The sequence below is a fragment of the Trichosurus vulpecula genome, chromosome 3, assembly GCF_011100635.1.
Source record: "Trichosurus vulpecula isolate mTriVul1 chromosome 3, mTriVul1.pri, whole genome shotgun sequence".
Classification (NCBI taxonomy): Eukaryota; Metazoa; Chordata; class Mammalia; order Diprotodontia; family Phalangeridae; genus Trichosurus; species Trichosurus vulpecula.
The window spans coordinates 72,110,352-72,135,393 of NC_050575.1; the positions used below are offsets into that span (position 1 = coordinate 72,110,352).

Here is a 25,042-nt window from a genome sequence, read left to right on the forward strand (position 1 = left end):
GACCTTGGGCAAGTAGTAGTAGTAGTAGTCACAGTAGTAGTAGTAGTAGTAGTAATAGTAGTAGTAGTACTAGTAGTCATGGTAGTCGTAGTAGTAGTAGTCATAGTAGTAGTAGTAGTAATAGTAGTAGTAGTAGTAATAGTAGTAGAAGTAGTGATAGTAGTAGAAGTAGCAGTAGTAGTAGTAATAGTAGTAGTAACAACTAGGATTTGTATAGTGTTTCAAAGTTTTCAAAGTGCTTTTTATAACAGCACTGTGAAGTAGATGCTATAATTTTCTTCATTTTACAGATGAGGCAAGTGAAGCTGAGAGGAATTAAGTGACTTGCCCAGAGTCATTAAATAACTTGCCAAGGATCTGAAGCAGAATTTGAATTCAGGTCTTCCAGTCTCCAATTCCATTGCTTCAATCACTGTGCAAACCAGCTGCAAGTCTTTTAATAATTCCCCTACATATAAATTTATAGTTTATGAGGCATTTTCCTCATAACAAATCTTTGAGTTATGTTTGCATATCATGTTCCTTTCACAGAGCAGAACATTGAGATCTAGAGAGGTGAAGTACTTGGTCCACAGTTGCATAGTTATTAGCAGGCATCAGAGCATCAAAGTCTTTTGACGTCAAGTCCAACGTTTATGATTAAGGTTCCTTCTATTCCATTTGTTCTCATTTCGTCCAATTAATTTCTCTTGGAATTTGATTCTTCTCTATTTGTTCACTCAAGGTCCCTTTATCTTCAATACGATCTATGACAGACTCGACATACCCTTGTTTTTGAGTTAAGATTTTCTTTTGGAGGAGAGCATTTTAGAACTGTTTCTCTTGCAGATAAATTAATGTCATTCATGAGATGTGTGCAAACTTACAAATAATACATTTTTGGAAAGGCTAGCTCTGTTTCTAGGATCTCAACCTTACATAAACAATAACCATTATCATATTTCTATAATAATAACTTATAGTTCAATTATTTTTTCTAAAGGTTTACAAAAGTTTCCTCACCAGACTACTATGAAAAAGGCAGTGCAAATATTATTATTCCCATTTTACAGATGGGCTCTGGAGATGAAGTATCAGAGTCAAGATTTATACCCATTTCACAGGAGCCCCCTGAATAAAACACAGCCTAATTGATTCAGCTTAGATTATAGACAAATAAATACACAAAACTTTTTATATTATTTAAAGCTTTTCTTTTAAAAAATTGAGGCATGTTCTATATCCACAAAAAAAAACAAAGAAATACATGCAGACTCACTGACTCAATCCCACATAGGATAGTTATTCTTGAGTTTATATTTTCCTTAATAGGTTCAGACATGTTAATTCATTATGTGCGATGCTTCACTAGAGTTTTCCAAATAGACCTTTTCATATTTACTCTTTTCTAATCTATTTCCTTGCCCCATATAAGAAATATAGAATAGTTTTCCAGAGAGAGAGACTTGGAAGGCTACCACTAAATGATTTTAGTAGTGCCCCGTTCTATCCTCAAACCCATGAATAGAGGGTTAGGTAGCTTCTGGTCAATTTTTCACTCTTATACCCTGGGAGTCACAGAGGAAGGGAGGGAATAGAAGTTTGTATTTTGGTAGATAGATGAACCAGGTGAGGCTTCAACAATGACTGGTAAATTGTGACTGACCTATTGGGAACCTATGGTTTAATTCTAAAGAGGAAGCATGGCATAGTGGAAAGAGAAATGGATTCAGCATCTGATGACTGGGCTTGTATTCCTACCACTGGCACTTACTAGCTTTATGACTCTGGTCAAAGCAATTACTGCCCAAGCTTCAGTTTCCTCAGCTTTAAAACAGGACTGATATTATCTGCCTTACCTACTTTAATAGGTTGTTCTGAGGATCAATGGGCATAATGAATTTAAAACATTTTGTAAACCTTGAAACTCTGTTTAAATGGAACCTGTTATCATCTGTTCTGTGGGTCAGTGTGCTGCACTTATGTCTAAAACAAGAAATAGAGGCAGGCTTCCAATGAATTGAAACAAAGCTCCATGGGGAATACATGAAGATTTATGGCCAAGAATTTCATTAGAGTAAGAGTTTCATGAGTAAATTTGGATGGATTATAATTTGCACCAGGGCAGAGAACGCACATGATAATGAAATCACAGCTCCAATGAAGGGTTATTCTATTCAACAAATTCAACAAACCTTTAATCATCTACTATGTGATAGGGACTTAGTATTTGGTGCTGAGGATACAAACACAGCAATGAAATGGTCCCTGTCATCAAGGTACTTACATTCTCCTGGAAAATATAACATGCATAGATAACAAATATAAAGTAATTTAAGAAGGGGGAGAGTATTAACAAGTGAGAGGTTTGGGAAAGGTTACAAAGAGGAGGGTAGAAGTAGATACGATTCCTGCATTACAGATCTGGGCAAGATGCAGGAGATCAAATGTTGAGCTCAAACAAGAGCTCATAGTCCAGATTATCACAAGTATTGCTCAGGCCTTAGAATACTTCTGCATGTCTCCTATGCCCAGACTTTGGACCTGAAAAGCCATATATGAACATTAATTTTGCTCAGTGGTCTGAGAGAATGCTCTCATATTTACAGACTATCTAACACGCTTGTTAATGTAGCATCCTTAGAGGCAGAAAGAGTTTGGATTCTGAAAGGATCTTGGCAGGATCAACTCTGGGCTGAGAGCCAAGAGCCCCAGGTTTAATTCCTAGCTCCCACAAGGTAATGTGACATTGGGAAAGAAGATGCCAAAACTCTTCCCATCTTAGTGTCACTATCTGAAAATCTCTTCTCTCTAGAGGATATATATCAGAGTAGTTAAAAGTAATCTGCAGGTCCATTTTTTTACAGTTTTAAATTGGCTCCCCATGTTTTCTCCTAACCTAATACCATTTTGTAGCTACCACTGCCTATTGTTCTTCTTGTTTACAGGCTAAAGACACACATATGCAGGACCTTCTGCACAAAGATACTCCTGCGAACATCTAATAAATATCCTTTTGAAAGGCGGAAAGGGGATTGTTCAGTTTCCTTGAGGTCCATGGAACATGCCCATCCTTCTCATGTTTGCTTTAATGGTTTACTTTGGGCTTTGAAAAAACAAAAACACACACACAAACCACTGGTATCTGTGTGAGCATGAGAGGCAACAGGAAAAAGTGACCTAGTTTTTGTCATATATCTCGAATTCACACAAACTAAAGTGATTTGAAACATGCTGATATGTCATCTTTTAAGGACACTGATATGCTGTTCAGATTAAGCAAAATGTCTCACTAAGTAACTATGGTAGCTAGGTAGCACAGTGCCTGGCAGATAGTAAACATTTAATAAATGCTCATTGACTGAGGATTGACAATAGAAAATATAAGTACGGGCCAAATCCCTTCATAGCAGATACCAAAACAATAAAATGTCTTCATTATAAAAGTGATTTTTACATCCCACATAACAGATTGCTTCGATTGAGATTGGTTGGGTTTCAAGGAACTTTAGAGATTATTGAGTTCAATCTTGACTTTTACATAAAGACTGAAATGGCTTGCTCCAGAGCACAATAAGGTGGCAAAGGATTCATATTTATATCGCTTCCCAGTGCAGGTGCAATTGACATGTGCATGGGATAATTGTCCCATGATAGTTCATTGGGAACTATGGGGATTGTGAATAAGTCATAGGATGAGAGAACTTAGATCTGGAATTTTCCTTTGGGACCATATAGTTCAATCCTTTTCCTATGCTAAGCAGGGAATTTAAGCACATAAATATTCAATGACTTGTCCAAGGTCAAACAGGGAACTTCAGTCAAGATTCAAACTAAGGACCTCAGACTGAAAATACATGTATAGTTCTGTTTCATGGAGTTGGAGAGGGATGATGAGCAGGATAAAAGTTAAGTTCACCAAATCTGATTTGGAAAAAATGTCACTTTATCTAGTCCATTATATACTTCCCCTTTCCACATATCTCTTCTGCATATTATGTGACAGGTACAGTGCTAGGAGTAGTTATCCAGCCTCTTCTTCAAGGACTCTAGTCAAAGGGAATTCACTTTATTTTGGACAACACTAACTGTTGGGAAATTTTTTGTTTATATCAAGTTGTAATTTCTGTTCACTGTTCCTAGTTCTATCCTCTGGATCCAACTCTAATACCTCTTCCATATTATAGTGCTTCAGGTATTTAAAGATAGTTGTCATGTCCTCTTTTCTGGAACAGATATCCCCAGTTCTTGCAAATGTTCCTCATACTCTCCAGTCTCCTTACAATCCTGGACACCTTAATCTGGATATGCTCCAGTTTGTCAATGTCCTTCCTAAAATAAGACACTCAGAAATAAAGACAATACCTCACATATGGTGTGATCAGGGCAGAGTATATTGGACTATCCTCACCTTTACATTTAACCTCCCAGTAAAAATCTTACATTTATGTGACTTTTTTGTTTGAACAAAAATATGGAGCTTTTTAGCTTATTAAATTCCAGATCATTAGATATGATCTATTGTTCTAGTTTGGCAAGAATTTCTTGGGTCCTGATTCTGTCATCTAATGTTCCCTGTGTGGTAGACATCTGATAAGCATGTCATCTATGTCTAGTTAACTAGGTGATTTCTAATTTTCCCCTCTTCCCTACCCAGTTCTAACATCTTTGTTTCTCTATGTGTGGGGAGCTATTGAGTCAGTCAATCAACCACTAAACCTAACTGAAAATGGCAAGATGCTACACCCTGACGTCTTTGTCAGGTGAGAACATTCACAGTTGTTAACTGATAGTGGTGTTGAATAAAGCCTAGACATCAATCAATCATAAGGCTTAGACTAAATGTGGAAAATCCTTGATCAATTTAGAAGTTCCTTAAAGTCACTGGAGTCCAACGACTCCACGTAGGAAGTTTCTTCAGATTAGTTGAGGGACCTTGTCATATCCTGTGGGGCTTACATAAAACTGGGTAGCTACTTCGGAATCAAGCATTTGGCAAATTAGGGTTGATGCCTTCCCGCTAAGACCCAGAGAAGTAAACATTTAGTGGGTGAAGGTGGGGGAAACAACCCTGTTCTCACCTTAGATGTTGGCCAAGGTCTTTTTCTTTTTCCTTCTGACCAGAAGAGGGTCTTGTAAAGATTTCGGTTTCTCATTGCTATTTTAGCCTTAGTAGAATCTCTGGAACACCTGACTCAATAACTGCTTTGGGAGCCAAGGATGAACTTGATATACTGAAGAAAGGCACTTCAGGACTCTATAACAAGTCCAGAAAAGAAGCTGCACCATGTTTCATGAGCTTTCCCTCATGAAAGGGAACCTCATGAGAATCCCATGAAAGGGAGAAAAGGACTTCCAGCAACAAGGATCTTTGACATGTGTCCTCTCCAAGCATGAGCCCACATTCCTCTGCACTCTGAGTGTACTGGTAGGGGAACATTTTGCAGATTTTTAAAGGGATGTTTTGTACCAATTGTACTATCACACCAGCTCAATAAATACTCCATTTTAAATTTGCCTAGTTGATAAAAATGGAAAATCATGGAAAGAAGCATAACAGTGGAGGGCTTGTGAGTTATAACATTAGAACTACTCCCCACCCACAGCTCCTTAAGGTTGCCCCTAGAACCCAGAGGGGACGTAATAGACAAACTGAGGACCCAGCCTTATAGTTACTCCAGAGTATGTGCTACATTTCTTTTTTTTTCTTTTTTTTTACATTTTTATAACATAACGGGACCCTTAGAGATCATCTAGTTAAACCTTCTTTTTTTAGAAGATGAAATTGAAACCAAGAAATATTAAGTGATTAAGTGATTTGTTAGATGTTGTGAGGCCAAGATTTGAATCTACCTCTCTCTCTAAACCTAATGCTTTTGCACTATTGTATCCTGCTTTTTCAGTTTGGTAGCATCTAGCACAAAGAATCTAACACAAAGAAGTTTGCAAGAACCTAGAATGACTTCCATGCAATAATGTAGCAGCAGAGTAGGACTTTAGATTGCTAAGAACTCTAATAACACATACAGAACATAATTCAATCCAAATCTCTTATTTTACAGATGAATAAACTAAGGCCTAGAGAGGCTAAGTAAATTGCTCAAGGTCACACAGTGATTAGTGACAGAATTGGCACTGGAATTCAAGTTTCCTCATTGCATTTGCCACTTTCACCATCATACTACGAGCTAGGCTAATACTACTTACTAAAATAAAATTTAGGAATTACATTCATTTATGTCTTATAACATTACCCCTCTTTCAATTGAAATCTATCTGTATATAGAGTGCTTCATCTTCATCATCATCATTTTTAGAAGTTATATGTTTAAGGTGACCCTTTTTCAGCCATATTCTAAAAATTCCTCAGCACTATAACAATGCAAAAATAAACTCATTTAAACTCGTCACATTATAATAGTAATACATTGTATTTAGATTTAGAACTTGTGTTTAAAAAAAACCTAATATCTGCTAATTCTCTTCATTCTCAACATCCCCTTTCGTGTAGGTCATAGTACCTACATTTTCTGGTAGGCACAACTGAAGCAAAGAAAACTCAACTGACTTATCCAAGATCACACAGAAAATTAGTGTAACAAATAAGCTGTTGAACCTTTACCTCCTCAGCTTGTCTTTGGTTTCTTTAGACTACACTTTCTTTTAGATTGAATAGTCACACAGTTATTACAATCATACATACAAATACATACATGACTATGAAGAGAAATTGGCATCACCCAGTCTGAAAAGGCCAGAGTTTGGTTACTACAAAAGGTTAATTTCTCCATCAGGTCAGTTGACAGCACTATGGCATTCATGCTACCTGCTCCTGCTCTTCCCTCTCTCCTCTTCCAGTTTGCCAACCTAAGTAAGAAAGTTCGTACGCTATCTCCCATCCTCTCTCACCTCATCCCTTACAGAAATTCAAAGAAATATGCAATGTCACAAGTGTCCATGATGGAGAATAGCAGGCTTTAATCATTTCAGTTAAAAATCAATTCAAGGACATAGGTCAGAAGTGAGGCATAACATGCCATTTTCAGTAGCATCACAGATCAAGAGAATAAGGCTATCAAGATGGCAAGAATATTCAGACACCCCCTCAAAGCCCTAAGGATGAGAATTGCAGACAGTAGGTCCACTTTACCCCAAGCACTACACTTTATATTTGTTTGAGCTTTAAACTTTTATCCAGGTACTTTTATATCTTTGTATGATTTTCTCCTTACATTTGCTCAGCTAGCTGATAGAACAGGTATAATTTTCCCATGTGATTGTTGAGGAAACTAAGTCTTAACGTTATTTATTATTGTTATTATTACTTACCTTGAGGGCGCTGAATGACATCCAAAGTATCATAGTTAGTTAGTGATATAATTTGACCTAGAACTCTTCTGACTCTAAGTCTGGGGCTATTTCCACTAGATTATATTCTCATTAATGACTACTTTTTAGGTTGCACAAGGGGCAGACTTTGATTTGAAGTCGCCAATGTTTAACACACATTTTGGTCTAGTTAAACTGGCCTTTTTGTTATTGCTCATACAAGGCACTTGATTTCCCACCTCTGTGTCTTTGCCCTATCTGTCATCTATGCTTGAAATACACTACATCCTTATAATTGTCCATCAGAATCCCTAGTTTCCTTTAAGGTTCAGCTGAAGCACTACCTTTTATATGAAGACTTTTTTGATCTCCCTAGCTGTTAGTGCCTTGCCCAAACAACAACAACAGAGTTTCTATCTATCTATCTATCTATCTATCTATCTATCTATCTATCTTATCTATTTATCTATCTATCTATCTACATGTTGCCTCCCTATGAGCTCCTTGAAGGCAGACACTAATTTTTCCTTTCATTTTCAGTACCTAATACAGTGTCTGACACATGGTTTCAATGCTTACTGATTGACAATTCAACATCTACCTATAATATGAACTCTTTCTACAACCTTCTTGAGCAATGGTCCCTCATTCACTCAGTGTCTCACCTCAGTCTAAAACTTGCAGAACAAACTTTTCATAAATTTCTTACTCTACCTTCTACAGAAATAAAGTAAAAAAGTGAGAAATACATTTCAGGTGAGACAGTAGAAATACCATTGTAATGGTAGCCAGAGGGCACAAGATCTAGGGTGGGCTCTGAAACTAATTATGTGGCTTAGGCAAATCACATTCTCTAGCTGGTCTCAATTTCTTCTTTAGGAAAATATAAATAATTAATTAGATAATCTTTAAGCCTCTTCTAGTTTGGCAAGTTAACTCATTTCCAGGAAGAACACAGGGTATTTCCTGGGATGTTTTTGTTCTTTTATTAAAGATTCCTAACTGCTATCAAATTTGAAGAGTAACTAGTTAATGAAAATCACAGTGACTCCCAGGTCCACTATTATTACAGCCCAAATAACTCAAAGTTGATGCCTATTCACAGTTCTAAGATCACACAATACAGGGCAGTTGTAGAGCAGAACTGTGAAATCACCAACTACTGAGTGTCCTTAAAATAAATGTAGAATTACTGATGTGGCCAGTTGAGTGTAGCCAGTACAGAATTAGTGACTGATTCTCTCATAAACCCTTGCCCAGTGTAGCATTTACCATTCCCTACTCCCATACTGTAAAAGATGGTGCTTAAGTTGGGCACACAGTTTTCAGCCATGTCCCGAGCTGTTACTTACATCCTTGGCCCTGAGATTAGAAGGATAGCAAATATTGAAAATAAGTGGAATTTCCAGATCATGGGGTATGGATGAGTCAGAAAGGTAAAGGTTTATAAACCCTGGAAGTGGATGACCACCAGGTATTCTCATAGGTCTCTCTCTTTTCTTGAGTTGTAAAGTCATCTTAATCTTGGATGCTAATTGTCATACCAAGTACTCTCTCAGACTTGTTTCTTTGTGTGCTGGAAATGGAGGCAGGTAGAAGAAGAGGACATGACAGGCAGATGAAGATGTGTGCTTAGCACTGGCTGTTTAGAATGCTTCTTTCCTTTATACATAGCACAATACCTCTTCTCTTAATTAGAAATTATATACATTTTGAATCCCATTTTAAATATGAAGAATTTGAAGCTCGGAGACAGAAAAGATCATGTGGTTTGTAAATGTTGGAGTTAGGAATATAACCCAGGTTTTCTGACTATAAAATCAGTGATCTTCTGTACTAATTCTGGAGGAGGACTACAAAGGTAACACATATTCCCAACCCTTCAGGGTGTGCCAATCTAAAGGGTAGCTGTATATAACATGCACATAGAAAACCAACAAATTTAGACATAGGATAATTCTGTAGTGAAGGTGACACAATTTTTAATGAATTAAGAGATTAATTTTCTACATATCTAAAAGAGGCAGAAGATATCCAGTCCTTGGGGTAGTGGGGGACAGAGACTTTAATAGTATTTACAAAAATCAATGAAGAAAATATCAATAATTATTGATCTACAAGCCTACCTCTCCAAATTTGTAAATTTTACAACAAAAATTTACTCAATGATTGAAGGTATTCTTGATGGGGTGTGAGAAAGGAAAAATAAGCTTTTGAAAACTGAATTGTATGGAAGGCCACATTTTTATGGTCACACAATTAGCTGAAAGATATAGAAAAAGCAAAACCTTACTGTACTTTTTGTTTAACTATTAAAAAATCATTTAATTCAGTGCAGCAAAATGCTGACAAAGGTTTTCTTCCAACAAAGTATTTCCCATGAATATTTTAAAATTATACAAGATCCTTTAAAAGATGAAACAACATGAATTCTGTTCAATGACTCCCAGATCATTAATATGATACAAAGCATAAAATAGCTTTGTCCATGGTGTCTGCCACCATCATGGAGGATTTCCAATATAAAGCCTAAATCAAATCCAAAAGGATTCTTTACTTTTGGAGAGGTATTCTGTAGAATCCCCTAAATGAATTCTATGATCATTCAAACAAGTTTAAATTTGGGCTATCTACACAAGAAAAAAGTAGATTAAGAATGGCTTTTGGCTAGACTGATAACGGAGTTGGATTAATGACCTATACAGATGAAGAGGTGATCAAAGAACACATATATCCAAGATAGATCCTGCAGATAGATAATTAATGGGCCTCAGAACTGGATAAAATGAGAAAAGCAGGGTGGGTTGCTGTTGAGTTTGTACTGACTCTAAGTTTCTCTCTGAAACATTTGTCCTCTTTCTTTCTTTCCTTCCTTCCTTCCTTCCTTCCTTCCTTCCTTCCTTCCTTCCTTCCTTCCTTCCTTCCTTCCTTCCTTCCTTCCTTCCTTCCTTCCTTCCTTCCTTCCTTCCTTCTTCCTTTCTTTCCTTCTTTCTTTCTTTTGCTTTCTTTCTTTCTCTTTCTTTCTTTTCTTCTGCTTCTTCTTTCCTCCTATTTCTTTTTTCTTCTTCCTCTTCCTCCTCCTCCTCCTTTTCTTTACCCTTCTCCTCCTTCTTCTCAGAATAATGCTGTTCCAAAGATACTTCATATCTCAATACTTCATAGTCTCTGAAGAATGAAAGTTACATGTCACTCAAATAACAATGAAGAAAACATTGGGAAAAACAGACTTCAAAAAAAATTACCAATGAACAGTTGTGTAGAAGTCATATAAAAATATCATTAAAGAGATGTATGACTAAGAAAAGAGGAAAGGGCAAGCTAAAGGCAGCTTGGTGGCAGAGTGCTAGCACTTGAGTCAGGAGGAATGAGTTCAAATTCAGCCTCAGATGCTTACTAGCTTTGTGACTGTGGACAAGTCACTTAATTCTGTTTGACTCAGTTTCCCCATCTGAAAAATGAGCTAGAGAAGGAAATGGCAAACCACTCCAGTATATTGCCAAGAAAACCCTCACAAATAGTCGGACATGACTGAATAACAACAGCAACAAAGATTACCAGTTGTCAGCCTAAATTCTCTACTGGTATCCACAAAATGTCAAGAGCTCTGGAAGAAAGCAAAGAGAATGTTGAGTAGCCATCCAGTTGAAGATTTAAAGGAACACATGGGCAAGAGTTGCTAAGGATGAAAAAGCATAGTAGAATGTAGTATGGCTGGATTACAAACTTTACCAGTGGAGGAAGTAGCCACATCAATGAGATAACAGATTGATTTAAGAATCAAAGTAGAAAATGGTGTGTATAAAAATACAAAATACTTTGAGATCAGTTGAAAGAAACCACTCTCTGCTCCAGTGATCAGGAAAGGCTTCAGAGAGGAGGTGGGATTTGAATTGAGGATGTATAGCAATAAGAGATAGAAGTATTTTTCAGGGAAAGTGAAAAGTATAAGCAAAGGTTCAGAAGTAATCATTTCTGTAAAGACTCTCCTGATTCCATGACTAGGCTTCAAACTCTTTGATGGCTTAGATAATGACTTATCACTATTTATATAGTTCATATTGCCTAACACAGGGCTGTATATAGAATAGGTATTTTATATTTGCTTATTGATTTGTTGACCCAAGAAGTCACTCAAAGCAGCAAGAAGGGGAGGAAACAGTCTATATCTAGACCTTCCTATTTTTTCCTCCAACTGCTCTTCTCAACCTAGCTTTTTTTCCTTAGGTCATATTGCCTGACTGGATTGCCTAGGGACAATTTCATATTGTTCTGGCTTACCCCTGAGCTACAAGGTGGGTTATTTTCCTGTTTCAAGGCTATATAAATATGATTTGTGCATTGTAGGAAAGACTGAGGTTCTAATGAGGACTAACAAAGTAAAATATATTGTGCAGAGAATAGTGATGATGCTGGGCTTAAGGCAAAAGACATTATTCCCATCCAGCTATGTTCATGACCCCTGTCTGCTTTACAAATTTGCTCTCTGGTCCATGATATCTCCAGAAAGATCATGTATTTGGGGATTTAATCCACTTAGCTTTGGAATATCTGTTCTTGTGTTGGCTGTGCTGATAGATGAATGAATGAACACGGATTCCCATAATCTACTATATCTAGTCAGACTCAGAATTGATCATGCTTCCCATATCATACAATCATTTTATCCACACTGCTTTCAAAACTGTAATTAAATTGTTACTGCCGTGCTTCTGGAGAATGTCATCCTCTGTCTCTCTCTCTCTCTCTCTCTCTCTCCAAACACACCCCTATTTATAGGTGCATGTATGTATCACTCCTCTATCTATCTATCTATCTATCTATCTATCTATCTATCTATCTACCAATCTATCTTTCTATCTATCATGTAAACTCCTCAAAGGTAGAGTCCACCTCTCTTCCATATTTTAATCTCCAGTATTTGGTATAATAATTGGCACATGATGGAAAGATAAAATATGATGGGTCTTCTGTGATGTTTTCCATCCTCAAGTCCTTAGCATGGGGTAGACTAGTGGATTTTTATAGAATCTTAGAGCTGGAAAGTACTTCAGATGTCATCTACTACAACTCATTCCTGAATAAAAAAGCCATTAAAATATACCTGACAAATGGTCATCCACTACCACCCAAGACAAAATATTCCACTTTTGGATAGATGTAAATGTTATATTGAGCATAAATTTGCTTCTTTGTAATTTTCACACGTTGGTCCTAGTTCTGACCTCTAAGGTCAAAAAGAGCAAGTTGAATCTCAAATACATGAAGAAAACTATCATATCCCCCAAAATCTTTTCTCCAGCTTAAATAGTCCCAATTCCTGCAACTCATCATTTTGCAGCATGATCTTGAGAATCTTCACCATCCTGGTTCTTCTCATCCAGTTGCTCTCCAATTTATTAATATCCTTTCTAAATTCTCTATATCTCATGCTCTTGCTGAGATGCTTATGTCATCACCCAGACTGAGCTTGCCCAGGAGTCTGGGGATGGGTCGTGATAACCCTGGTATTTCACATTACTAAGGGAGATGACTGAATTAACCCTAATTATTCAGTTGCATTCATTGGGGGCCAAATCCAAACCAATCCAGTCCTACAGAAATTAAACGCATACTGTGGTCAGGTTGATGCTAGGACTTGGTGATATAAAAAAATAATCTTATCTGTGAAGTAGCTTACAATCTACTGAGGGCAGACACAACATGTAAATCGAAAAGTATCTGCATGATAATTTGAGGAGGAGCCCGTGAGCACTAACAACTAAGGCGATCAGAAAAGCCTTCCTATGGGAAGACATATGATCTCAACATTGAAGGAAACTAGGTAAATCAGGTGGTTAGGCTAGATTTTAATACCCTTTGGTCCTAGGTAAGAAAAATATTCCTTCTTAATGGAGACTATCACTGCAGGCTCACCTTATGAGTAACCTAAACCCTTGTTCTGAAAGTTATTTGCATGAAAACTATCACCCTAGTGGGTGCTAAATACAAAGCAAACCTTAACTCATCTTTCCAAAATTCTGTCTGAAGTGGGAAAATGACATTTTAGGAAGCAACACACGTGATATTGATAGATATATGGAATTCTTTTTCAAACTCACAAAAAAGATTAAAGCCCAGTCTAAGCAGAAATTATATATTTTCTTTTGTGTATAGAAGTATGAATTTATGTTGTTATTTATATTATATATTTATACCATGTTATTTATATTGCTTTTCTACTCTTTTCCCTTCTCTACTAGAAAAAAGTCTCCAAAATACTCAAGTTTTCCTTATTATTGTAGATGTATGTATATGCATATATATACATGAATATATTATATATACATACATATAATTTTAAATATATATAATCTCTCTCTATACATATATCTGTATGCATGTATATATACATATATCTCTGTGTGTATATATACATATGTGTGTATATATATATATATATACATATATATGTACATATAATTTCCCTTTCTCATCTTTCTAAATGTTCTTCCTGTTTCCAATCTGCTGCCTTTGCTTTCAGTCTATGGCACATACCACCTGTGTGACTTTGGGCACATCACAACCACTCAGTGCTTATGTCATTTCTCAAACACTGTAAGTTGCAGAATGGTGTTAACTTGTTTTGGTAAGATGGAGCTTCATTATCCACAAATTCCCTTTATCAATGAAATCACAGATCAAGTCCCTTTCCTCATATTGTATCTCCGACAAGACTTTGGCTCCTTGAGGTAAGAGATCTCACCTTCCTCTGAAGTCACACAACGTATTACCTCTACCTCTCATTGGGCACTTACTCATACTACATTATTTAGTCTCTTAAATGGTTTTCTTATGCTGTTATTTAATTTTTCATGTGTTTATGTGCCTTTGCTTCTTGGCAATTCCTACTGAAACTTAAATGCAGCAGGTACTCAATAAGTATTTGCTGAATGATGATGATGATGATGATGATGATAATGATGATGATAACAGTCCTAGCCTTTTAGAAATTCCTATTGTGACCCAGGTTTAGTATTTCTCAGCCAACTTGCTCAGGTAAAGTGGAATAGCCTGTAGCAACCATAAATAAAGCAAATTTGACTGATCCACAAAGGGATCAAACTCATAACCTTGGCCTTCATAGCACAAGCTCCCTACGTGGTCAACAAAATATAGACCAGTGATATGTCTAATTGGGAGCCCATAAAGCAAGTATACAGAGCTCTGCAGTAGCCAAGGGGGAACCTAGGCCCCACAAGGGTATGAATCATGAGGGATTTCCCTGGAGCAAAGATGCAGTAGTCTAGGGCACTAAGCATGTTGTAGGGATTCAGAATGAACTAACAATGGCTATTGCATTGAAAGAAAGTTGCAGAAATCTGCTGGGAAGGGAACTGCAAGCTTATTTAGCAAAAGACTCGATTTTAGGGTCCATTTGTGTTATGTCTCCCAAGAAACTCCTTGTCCCAATTAAATAAGCATCTGGAACTACTGCAGGCTTCCTCTCTGTCAGTGGTTATAAAATGAGATCTAATTTCTTTGGGAAACTAATGATCATCCTAACCACTTTACTTGTCTTATAAAATAATTTAATATTAATAGAGTGATGGTTGATAAAAATTTAATGCAATTCCCATTGCTGCAAACAAATGCCACAGTAGTATTCTTTATCCAGCTTATTAGCTTTGCTGAGTCTTTTTCTCAAGAACAAACTCTTTGAACCACATAACTCACTTTTATCTTAGGATCTATTTCTAATTCAACATCCAGAAGCCATGGCTTCCATGATTATTTATGGGATCCTATTCTTCATTTCTCATTAAGGTTCCTTCCTTCCTCTTTCTCTTTTTTCTTTCATTCCTTCTTTCCTTCCTTCCTCCTTTCCTTCCTCCCTCCCTTCTGGCCTTTCTCCTTTTCTTCCTCTGTCTTTTTTTCTTTCCTTCCTTCCTTCCATCCTTCTTTCCTTTCTCTTTTTTCCTTCCTTCCTTCCTTCCTTCCTTCCTTCCTTCCTTCCTTCCTTCCTTCCTTCCTCTTTCAGACATGACTTTGCCTGGGTATTGAGCAAACATCTCCCTATCTTGCCCGGGCTCAAACATGGCAAATGATATCATATAAAATGTGATGGCTTCATATGCCAACTCTGGCTCCTACATTTATAGATTCAGGATCAGGTAGACAAAGCCAATGTGACAGAATTAATGTGGCTTCCAAGCTGACTCCACTAGGGGACACACACACACACACACACAAACGTGTATGTTTGTATGTATATATATCTCCCAGGAGAATCTGGTTTAAGGGAAATAGTGAGTAAATGTGAGGCTGTTACCTTCTTAACTGAGCAAGCGGGAAAATAAAAATTGGACTTACTAATTACAAATCACTAGAACGTCCAAAAATATTGATGTGGTGTTGGGGAAAGAACAATGAAGTAGGATTAAAGAAAGTTGGGCACAACAGTCCTTGCTCTGCCACTGATTCATTATGTGATTGTGGATCAATCACTCTGTGCTTTGGGTTCCTCATCTACAAAATGAGATACTAATTCCTCATTTATTTATCTAATAGGGTATTATGATGATATAGAAGTGATAAATATTAAAGCATATTGAAAAAATGATAAAGCAGGATACAAAAGTTACATAGTACTAACATAAGTAACTAGATAATCATGGTCTTTAGACTGTAAAGTATCTCAAAACATCAATATTAAAATTAAATCAACATAAAGAACATATGTATGTATATATGTATATATATGTATATATATGTGTGTATATATATGTATATATATGTGTATATATATATATATATGGAAAAGACATGCTATTTCATTGGTATATAGGAAATGCCCTGGGTGAGAAACTTTCCTTAACAATGTAGGTTGGCAACTTCTTAGTGACTTGGAGTCTTAGAAAGCATCCTATGGTACAGAGGTAACACTTGTGGTGCAAAACTCCTGAGTGCGGCCCAACAAGGTTAAAATGTAATTGGGGAATGTTTAAGAAAACAAATGAAAATACAATAAATCAGAATATTGTTTTTTGGGTTTTTAAAGTCAATATGCTGCTCACAGGGATCCATTTTTATTTGAGTTTGACCCCCCTGTGACCTAGACCATGAAGAGAAAAAAAATATTTGCCAAGGATCACATAGCAAGTAAATGTCAGGGGCCAGCTTTGAACATAAGTGCTCCTGGTTTCAGGATCAATTTTCTATCCACTAAGCTGTTTTTCCTGCAGGTTAGACAACAGGAATAAAATAAAATGCTAGAATACTAGAATGTTTAGAGCTGGTACGGATGTTTGAGGTAATCTAGTCTAAGTCTCTAATTTTATAGACAAGGCATATGAGCCCCCAGAGTATTGACCTAGCAGAGAGTTCCACAGATTATCAGAGCTAGATACTGGCTGAGTAAAGACTAAAACATAGGTCATCTTTGCACTCTCATTCTAGTGCCATCCAGCACAGCATCTTCTATTTAGACGATGCCCAGTAAATTACTTGTTATTGTTTTTAAAGTCTGGGTCTCCCTATCTTGCCCAGGCTCAAAGTATAGGACTTACTTACAGGTCAAATCCCTCTCTGATTGGCATGGCAACTCTGACCTGATTCATTTCTAGTTTGCCCCTCCTTAGGCAACCTGGGACCTTCTTGCTTCTAGGAGATCACTATATTAATACTGAACTTAGTGCATACACCTGTTTGGCTTAACTTCTGAGCTCCTGAGTTCAAGCAATCTGCCAGCCTCAGTTTCCCCTGTAGTAGGGATTACAGGTATGTGCTACCAGGCTCATCTCAATAAATGATTGTTATTCTGAATCACTGAATTGTTCTGGTCTATAATGATACAAAGTTGAATACAAGGAGAATTGGGAGGGAGGAAGAAAAAAGGATAAATGTGGGTATGACCCATGCAGAGTTGCAGTTGAAATATAAGATTTATATATCTAATATTTTAAAAACAAATTTTCAAATTGCTACATGGCTACACGATATAGCTTTAATTATAACACATTTCACTCTGATCAGTATCTATGACCTAGACAATTTGAATACTCATGATTATGTATGCAATAAAAATGAACACAAGTAATACATGTGTTCACATACATACAACTAAAAGGAAAAAAGAAAATCTTCAAACTAGTAGAAGGACAAGCATTTAAATGCAGAAGATATTCAAATTCTTATTTCAAAGAATGACACTGAACCTTGATTTTAGACAAACACATGTTCTGTTAAGTTCTAGATCACTTTTTGTCAAATTAGGTAATAAGCCTAACGAAACTCAAAAAATAAGTTAAAAGATTAAGTTATTAATAAATACAAATAACCAAGTACATTAGGTATATGAACACTTGTAAAGCAGCAAGTCTACAAGTTAGTACCCTAGAAAAATAAACTTTCTAAATTCAATGTCCTCATGATCAGAGAAAGTTGCTGAACCTCAAAGTAGAAGCAACAGTCAACTTAAAAGTAGAAAACTAATTTAAAAGGTCTGACCTTTTGTTTTTGTATATTTTCAACCCATTTTGACTATTTTAGCATAGATCTGAACATTTTCTTATAAACATTCTATTCTAGATGAGTAAGATTTAAATTATTCAAAGAAGAATCCTTAAGGTTTCAGTTTACTTCATCAATGTAAAATGGAAGCTCCAGTTTGAAAACACCAGCATTGTGAATTAGATATCCTTGAGCTAATACAGCTGGTCAACAAATATTTATTGAATGAGCAAACAACCACAAAACACATATGTCCTTTGGAGTATCTTTCCAAATTTAAGTATCTAATGAATAATGCTGATAAAATGCATAAAATGGCACCTATAAATTGGGAGTCCCATCTTACAACTGTCATAAGAAACATTTTAAAATTACCCCCACACAGAGCAGAACTCAGTACTAACTATAACATCAAAGGCAGTGAATAAGGCATCATGAAGTCTGTGATCTTGTCACATATTAACATGGAACAAACTTAAAGAGACATGGAAAATTTAGAAGAACACAATAATGAAAGAGCATCAAGCATCAAGTCCTTATAGGAAAAGGGTCAGCAACAGCCAATTTTAGAAAAAGATGGTAGGGGAAGTCTTATTAGAAAATATAATTACATAGGGAGAGTTAAATTTATAGATTATATGGAAAAAATAATCTAAAATTGAGACTATGTGAAAATTGCATGACTATATTGTCACCCCCAGCAAAAAAACATGCTCTTCTTGGGGCTATGGGAAATCCATTGAAGTGAGGAAAGCTGACAGGTCAGAAACTCAACCGTTTCATTTCACCTGTTACCACAATGGATCTGAATCTGCCATGGCAACATTCATGTCAAAACTAAATGAAAATGAAGTGAAAAGGACTTGATGCAAATTTAACATTTCCTGTACACAAATACATAACTTCAGGCTAGAAGACACATTATTATTAGAAATTGAGAAAACCCATAAAAAAGTTAACCCCCACCCCTAACCTCTAAGAAAAGAAAACATGAAAATGGAACCATGTCCATGAGTCTTATCTTTGAAATAAACTTTTTTTTTAAATAATGAGAAAGAATTTCAATATGATCCATTTGGTTAAACTAGGCCTTGGGCTGTAAACAACAAGGCTATATTATGAACAACCCCTCATAACCCCTCTAGGGTGTCTTTATTACAGTTGATCATTATAAAAATTTTAGCAGATAGTATATATCTGGATGCCAATGAGACATTTGCTAAAGCACCATACATTATCTTAAGGGAACAGCTAATACAAATTGGCTCCAACAAAAATACAAATAAATGGATCAAAAACTGGCTATCTAACCGTATACAGAGAGTAATCGTAATTGGTAGTCCGTCTAGTTGGGGAGAGGTTTCCAGTAGGGTCCCAGAGAGATCGATATTGGGTCCCATTTTGTTTAATATCTTTATAAAAAATCTGGAAGACAAAGTAGAGAACGTGCTAATTAAGTTCACTGATACTGCTAGATTGGATCGGTGGTCAAAGTTAGCTTGGATATAAATGAATGCAAATGGTCTTTCAAAGCTACAATAAAAGACCACAAAGTACCAGAATGGAATTTTTACTTCGTTTCTCCCTAATACATTATCTTTATCTCATTGTACAATCAGTACTGCTTAGTGCCTTTAAACTACAAATAGTCAAGTGTACTAGTAAAGACAAGACATAAACTCACAACATAAAGACAGGGCCCCAAGTGGCCATCATTCTCAGTTGCATATCACGTAACATGAGAGAGCAAAGTGAAAAGGAGCTTATGTGAGAGACCTTGGTGCACCTTTAATTGGAAAACTATAGTCAATATGTAGTATTATAATATTAAATAGTAGTAGTAGTTTAGAAAATATATTGGGGCTTTTCAGAGAGGCAGGGGCCAAGACAGCAAAAAGGCAGCCATATATAATGAATCAGAAAAAGAAAGAAAGAGGAGTGCATATGTAGTTAGATATTTGTACAAAAAAAGAAATTGAGGTATAAGAAAATCTGATCATCTGGAAGTAATTGAAAGGTAAAAAAAAGATAAGGGTAGAAGAAATAGTTAGGAAAAAAAATAGGAGCAAATTAGAAACATTACAAGAAGGAAATGTTAGACTAATCGGGAAGAATCAGCAGAGTTCTGTGTAGAAATGTCATTTGCAGAACATCCCATTCATTGAAGAAGGACGCTCAAAAAAAGATTCTAGAAAGCTATTGAAGGACATGGGACTGATGAAAACTTTTATATTTTTCACCTTGAATAGCAGTATAAATTCAACTGATTAAGTAAGTTATACTTGCTTTGACTAAGGGTTATCAGTTTTTATAGTCAGAAAGGGATTTTCATGAATAATCAAGTGAATAAAAATGACTTGATTTATTGTAATTATTTTCATTTCTGGAGGTTCAGTTTCTAATCCCTTCCCCTCTATTCAGAGCTGTGTGACTTTAAATAAGTCATTTCATCTTTTAAGCATCAGTTTCCTTATCTGTAAAATGAAGGGTTGGAAAAGATGACCTCTAAGGTCTCTTCCAGTTCTAACATTCTGTGTTCTTATATTTATTCTATTTTTAATATTCTATGGTTTGAACTCAAATAACTTTGGAAGATTATTTCTGCCCTCCCCACCCAAAGTCATGTTATAATCTGGATGTACCAAAGTAGTAAAAACATTTAGATCAGGGTTTCTTAACTTTTGTGTGCTCTGTCTGTCTGTCTGCCTCTCTCTCTCTGTGTGTGTGTGTGTGTGTGTGTGTGTGTGTGTGTGTGTGTGTGTGTGTGTGATGGACCTGTCTGGGGAAGCCTACTTATGGAATCTTTCTCAAAATGTTTTTAATCATTGAAGGAAATGCTAAATTTCCATTACTTGATAATGAAAATAAATATATAAATTTTCCCATCCAATTTCATAGACTCTCTGAAAGTTTGCCATGAACCTCCTGGGGGCCCATGGAACCCTAAGAAGCCCTTACTTAGATGATTGTTTGAAACTAAGAAACCTGGGAAATTACTGCTTACATTTTGTCTAGTCCCAGGAAGAAAATTTATTAACAAGAAATGGAGTGACATTATTCATAATAGTGATAACACTAACAGTAACAACAAAATCCTACGTGGAGAATGATGTGAACTGTCTCTGACTTTCCAGAAAGAGATAAAAACCAGCAGTCAGAGGTGCTTCGAATCTACGCCCACTGTGACCATCGCCTTTTGGCTAATCATGATGGGCCCAGGTATTCTGACCTCAGGAATAATTGGTGAACTTTGAAATAATTTTTCTAGACTCCATAGCAAATATGTACTGAGATGTGTTTCACTTTTTTAGACTAACCACTAAGGGCAAAAGCTACCAATTAAATCATCTATGTGCTATAGATGAATATATATTTTGTTTGCTGTAGTATATGAAAGTTACAAACACACTGCTCCAGGAGGCTGTATAGTTTAAATGAGGCTAGAATCTGTACTAATATCCTTTGTATCATGAGGATCCATTTAAACAAGATGTAGGATCAGTAATAAAAGCATAGCTTTGTTGAAATTCTGATCAAGGGAAATAGGCTCTCCCTAACTCGAGAAGTTTTAGAATAGGATAGATATCTATTGGAGAACCAGCCCTGAGGGAACAATGCAGATTAATTCCTTTTGATGGTGTATATGCCCTCCATGGATGTTTCTGTACCCCAGCTTTTTTGATTCTCTCTCTTTGTTCAATCAGTTATAAAACTATCAATTACTTTAAGCCTAAAATTAATAAATTATATACAAATAGTCATGAAAAATGTAATGGACAAGAGTGACTGAGGATCATGTTATCTTAGTTGATTTACAATCATTCTAAAATTCTATCCTATGATAGATTTTTTTCTCTCTCTCAACTAACACCATGTTTATAGTAGGGAAATTAAAGAGAGAATATAAAATAAGATTATAGGCTCATTTACCTTGTTGACATCCATGCGCAGCTTCTCATTGTTGGCACTGGCAGCTTTTTCAGCTGCTTTCTTTTGACGCTGGGGTCCCCTACCAAAGAAGATGTAGTTGACCAGTGCATACTCCAGCAATGCCATGAACACAAAGACAAAACATCCCATAAGATACATGTCAATGGCTTTCACATAAGGAATTTTGGGGAGAGTTTCTCGAAGATGAGTATTGATGGTTGTCATTGTTAGTACAGTGGTAATTCCTGAAAGAATAAGAAAGTTCCTTTAAATATGCTAACTTGAATCCCTTGCTATTATTCTTTCCAGAATGTAAGATTCATGAGGACAGGGGACTGTATATGATTCTTCTTTGTATCTCCTATGGCGTAGCTCTGGACACAAAATGGGCATTTAAGTATCAGCTGAATTGAATAATCAAATTTAGAAATAGTTTATCATAAAACATTCTAGCACATTAATGGTTTCTCCATCCTCATGTCTGTCTCTGACAATCACACCAAGAACATTCTGTTTGTAAGCCTGATTACCCTTAAGGAGGTTTGAAGAAAAGTATCATTTCCTTTTTATCTCATGAGCTCTGTATATAGCAAATGATGTTCTCTGAGGAGCCCAGTGGAACATTCCTACACTACCTTTTCCTTTACAGTTAAGTTTTTGTCTGATGTCATTTTACTTTCAGTAAAATGGTAATTATTTTATGTGATCTTGGTATTATTACAGTTATAATAAATTTGCTACTACTAAAATCCCCAGGATTCATTACTGTCTATTTCCTCTTCTCTCCCCTCCCTCTGATGTAATAACTTGAACTTTCTCAAGAAAAACGGGATAATCTATGCCAGCTCTGCTTTAATAGTATGCCCATTTTCGTGCCTCCTGCCATCCAAACTCCAAGCAAATATTATAGAGACTTAGAATTTGATCTTCTGGCATCTTGTAAATTATTAAATATACGCCATTGTATCTCTATGTTTCCCACCCATTAAATAGGTTGCATTGAAATAAATAGCTTGAATTCTCTTATATGTTAAACAGGTACCATGAAATAATCATGTGAATAATGTTATATGAAATATGCCTCAATAATAACATCAAGATGATGGGACTAATTTCATTACCAACAACCATACGCTTAACTAATTCTGACATGAAAGAGTCTTAATTTGTGCTTAATTGATTTAATGCTGAATCAGATTGCCAAAGGCCTAACAGCCAAATCTTCTTAGCATGTCCTGATCTGGCCTCATCTCACATCATAAGTTCAAGGCAAAGCAAATTCACCAAGCTACATGAAAATGACCTACCTAATGCTACTCGTGCTGCTGAGGCATCATAGTTAATCCAGAAGGAAACCCATGAGAGAATTGTAATCAGAATGGAGGGCATGTAGGTCTGCAAGATGAAGTATCCGATGTTTCTCTTAAGCTTGAAGCTGAGGGACAGCCTGGGGTAAGAGCCTGAAAGAGAAAGTTTAGGAATCATGACTATCATCTGATATCTTTGAAGTGCCTGCTATCATTAAAATATAACTATCTGCTTGCACATCTCTTCTCCACACATAGTTACAGACCCACTTATTGCTTTTGGGCAAGAAATACTCCTACGAATAGGGGACCTGAGTTTAGAGTTTTTGATGAAGAAAAAGTGGTTTAGGCATAGTGAATTTGAAATGAGGGGTAGCTAGGTTTGACTTCTGACTCTTCACTGGTGACCTTGGGGAAGTAATAGCTAACATTTACATAGTTCTTACTATGTGCTAGGCACTGTGCTAAATACATTAAAATTATTATCCCATTTGATACAACAATCCTTAAGTGTAAATGCTATCATCATCCCCATTCTACAGAGAAGGAAACTGAGGCAGATAGTTAATCTTGCAAAGGGTCACAAAGATACTAAATGTCAGAGGTTGGATTTGAACTCAGGTCTTTCTGACTCCAGGTCTTGTGGTCTATCTACAATGCCACCTATCTGCAGTTACTTAACCTCTTTGATCTTCAGTTTATTTAGTCATAAAATAATCATAATAATTGTACCTGCCTCCAAGGATGTTGGGAGGTAAACAGTCTGTAACACCTTGCAATCTGAATTTGTTCCTACCACTCTTTGGAAATAGCATTCTGCAAAGTCACTAATGACCTAAGACCAAAGGAATTTAATTTTTTGTTGTTGTTCCCTTCTGAACCCTTTGACATTACTGACTTCTCCTTCATCCTAGACAATCCTATTCCCTCAGTTTCCCCAGTGATGAGTTTTTTCTAATTCTCCTCTGATTACTCCTTTTCTGATTCCTCTGCTAGGCCCTCTTCCCCTTCTGACCACTCGAACATGGATGTCTCCTCTAATCTCCTATCCTAGACTCTCTTTTCTTTCTACATTGGCTTTCCCTTATTGATTTCATTCATTCCCATTGAATTACTAGCTCTATAAATAGCACCCATCTCTCTATATTCATTTTCTCTTCCTATCCTACAACCTTTCCTCAATGGCGTAGTCCTACATCATTGCCTACAGGCATTTAGAGGATATCTCCAACTACAGGTTCCACAACACGGCAAATTCAATATGTTTTCCCAAACTTGTTACTCTGTCTAACTTTGATTTTTGAAGATATTAAGGGAAGGAGAAAGGAGTAAGCATTTACTAAGTGCCTACTACATGCCAATGTACTAAGTGCTTTACCAAAGTTGTCTCATTTGATACAACAACCCTGTGTAACAGCAACCACACTGGCATACCCAGGATGGCTGCCAGTACAGTTTCTTTAATCTGCTTCACTAGGAAAGACAGCTATTTCAGAGGTCAACAATCTTTTTTAATTGAACAGAAAAAATACAGAGAAGAAAAATACAGAAAATACTTTACATTGGATTGAGAGAGAGCCTTTACCTCTGAGCAGTCGGGGAGCTCTGAACATACGGCAACTCAGAGTTTCAACCAGAGAATCACAAGATACTTCTTGTAAGCGAGCCCCCAAAGCAAAAGCTCACCTCTCAGAATACATACTCTTTCAGCTAACAGGCTCAGAGCCAGAACGCTCCTGATTGAGTGCCTAATTAGAAATTAACAAAAAGTGTGTAAGCCTTCCTACAAGCAAGCAAGCTTCCTTTAATGGGCTCGACATGAGGCCTATTGATGGGCGGGGAAGATATTATTCCCCATTAACCTTACACTCTGGTAGTTAGGTACAATTATTATCCCCATTATATGATTGAGGAAATTGAGGCAGAGGTTAAATGACTTGCCCATCTCATAGCTAGTAAGGAGGATGGATTTGCACTCAGGTCTTCCTGACTCCATGCTCACTGATCTA

General features: G+C 36.4%; 1 protein-coding gene across 2 annotated transcripts in view; it reads right to left on the reverse strand.

The window, feature by feature from the left end:
• The window catches only part of GABRB2 (gamma-aminobutyric acid type A receptor subunit beta2), a 260,450-nt gene that overhangs the window by 15,584 nt on the left and 219,824 nt on the right, over positions 1-25,042 (reverse strand). The window contains exons 7-9 of one of the 2 annotated variants that reach the window (XM_036750859.1): positions 23,034-23,186; positions 21,727-21,971; positions 19,108-19,221 (exon numbers count right to left, since the gene is read on the reverse strand). In XM_036750859.1, coding sequence (XP_036606754.1) covers positions 19,108-19,221; positions 21,727-21,971; positions 23,034-23,186 — 512 coding nt within the window. The remainder of the gene's footprint in view (positions 1-19,107; positions 19,222-21,726; positions 21,972-23,033; positions 23,187-25,042) is intronic. The other variant, XM_036750858.1, reaches the window with a different exon arrangement.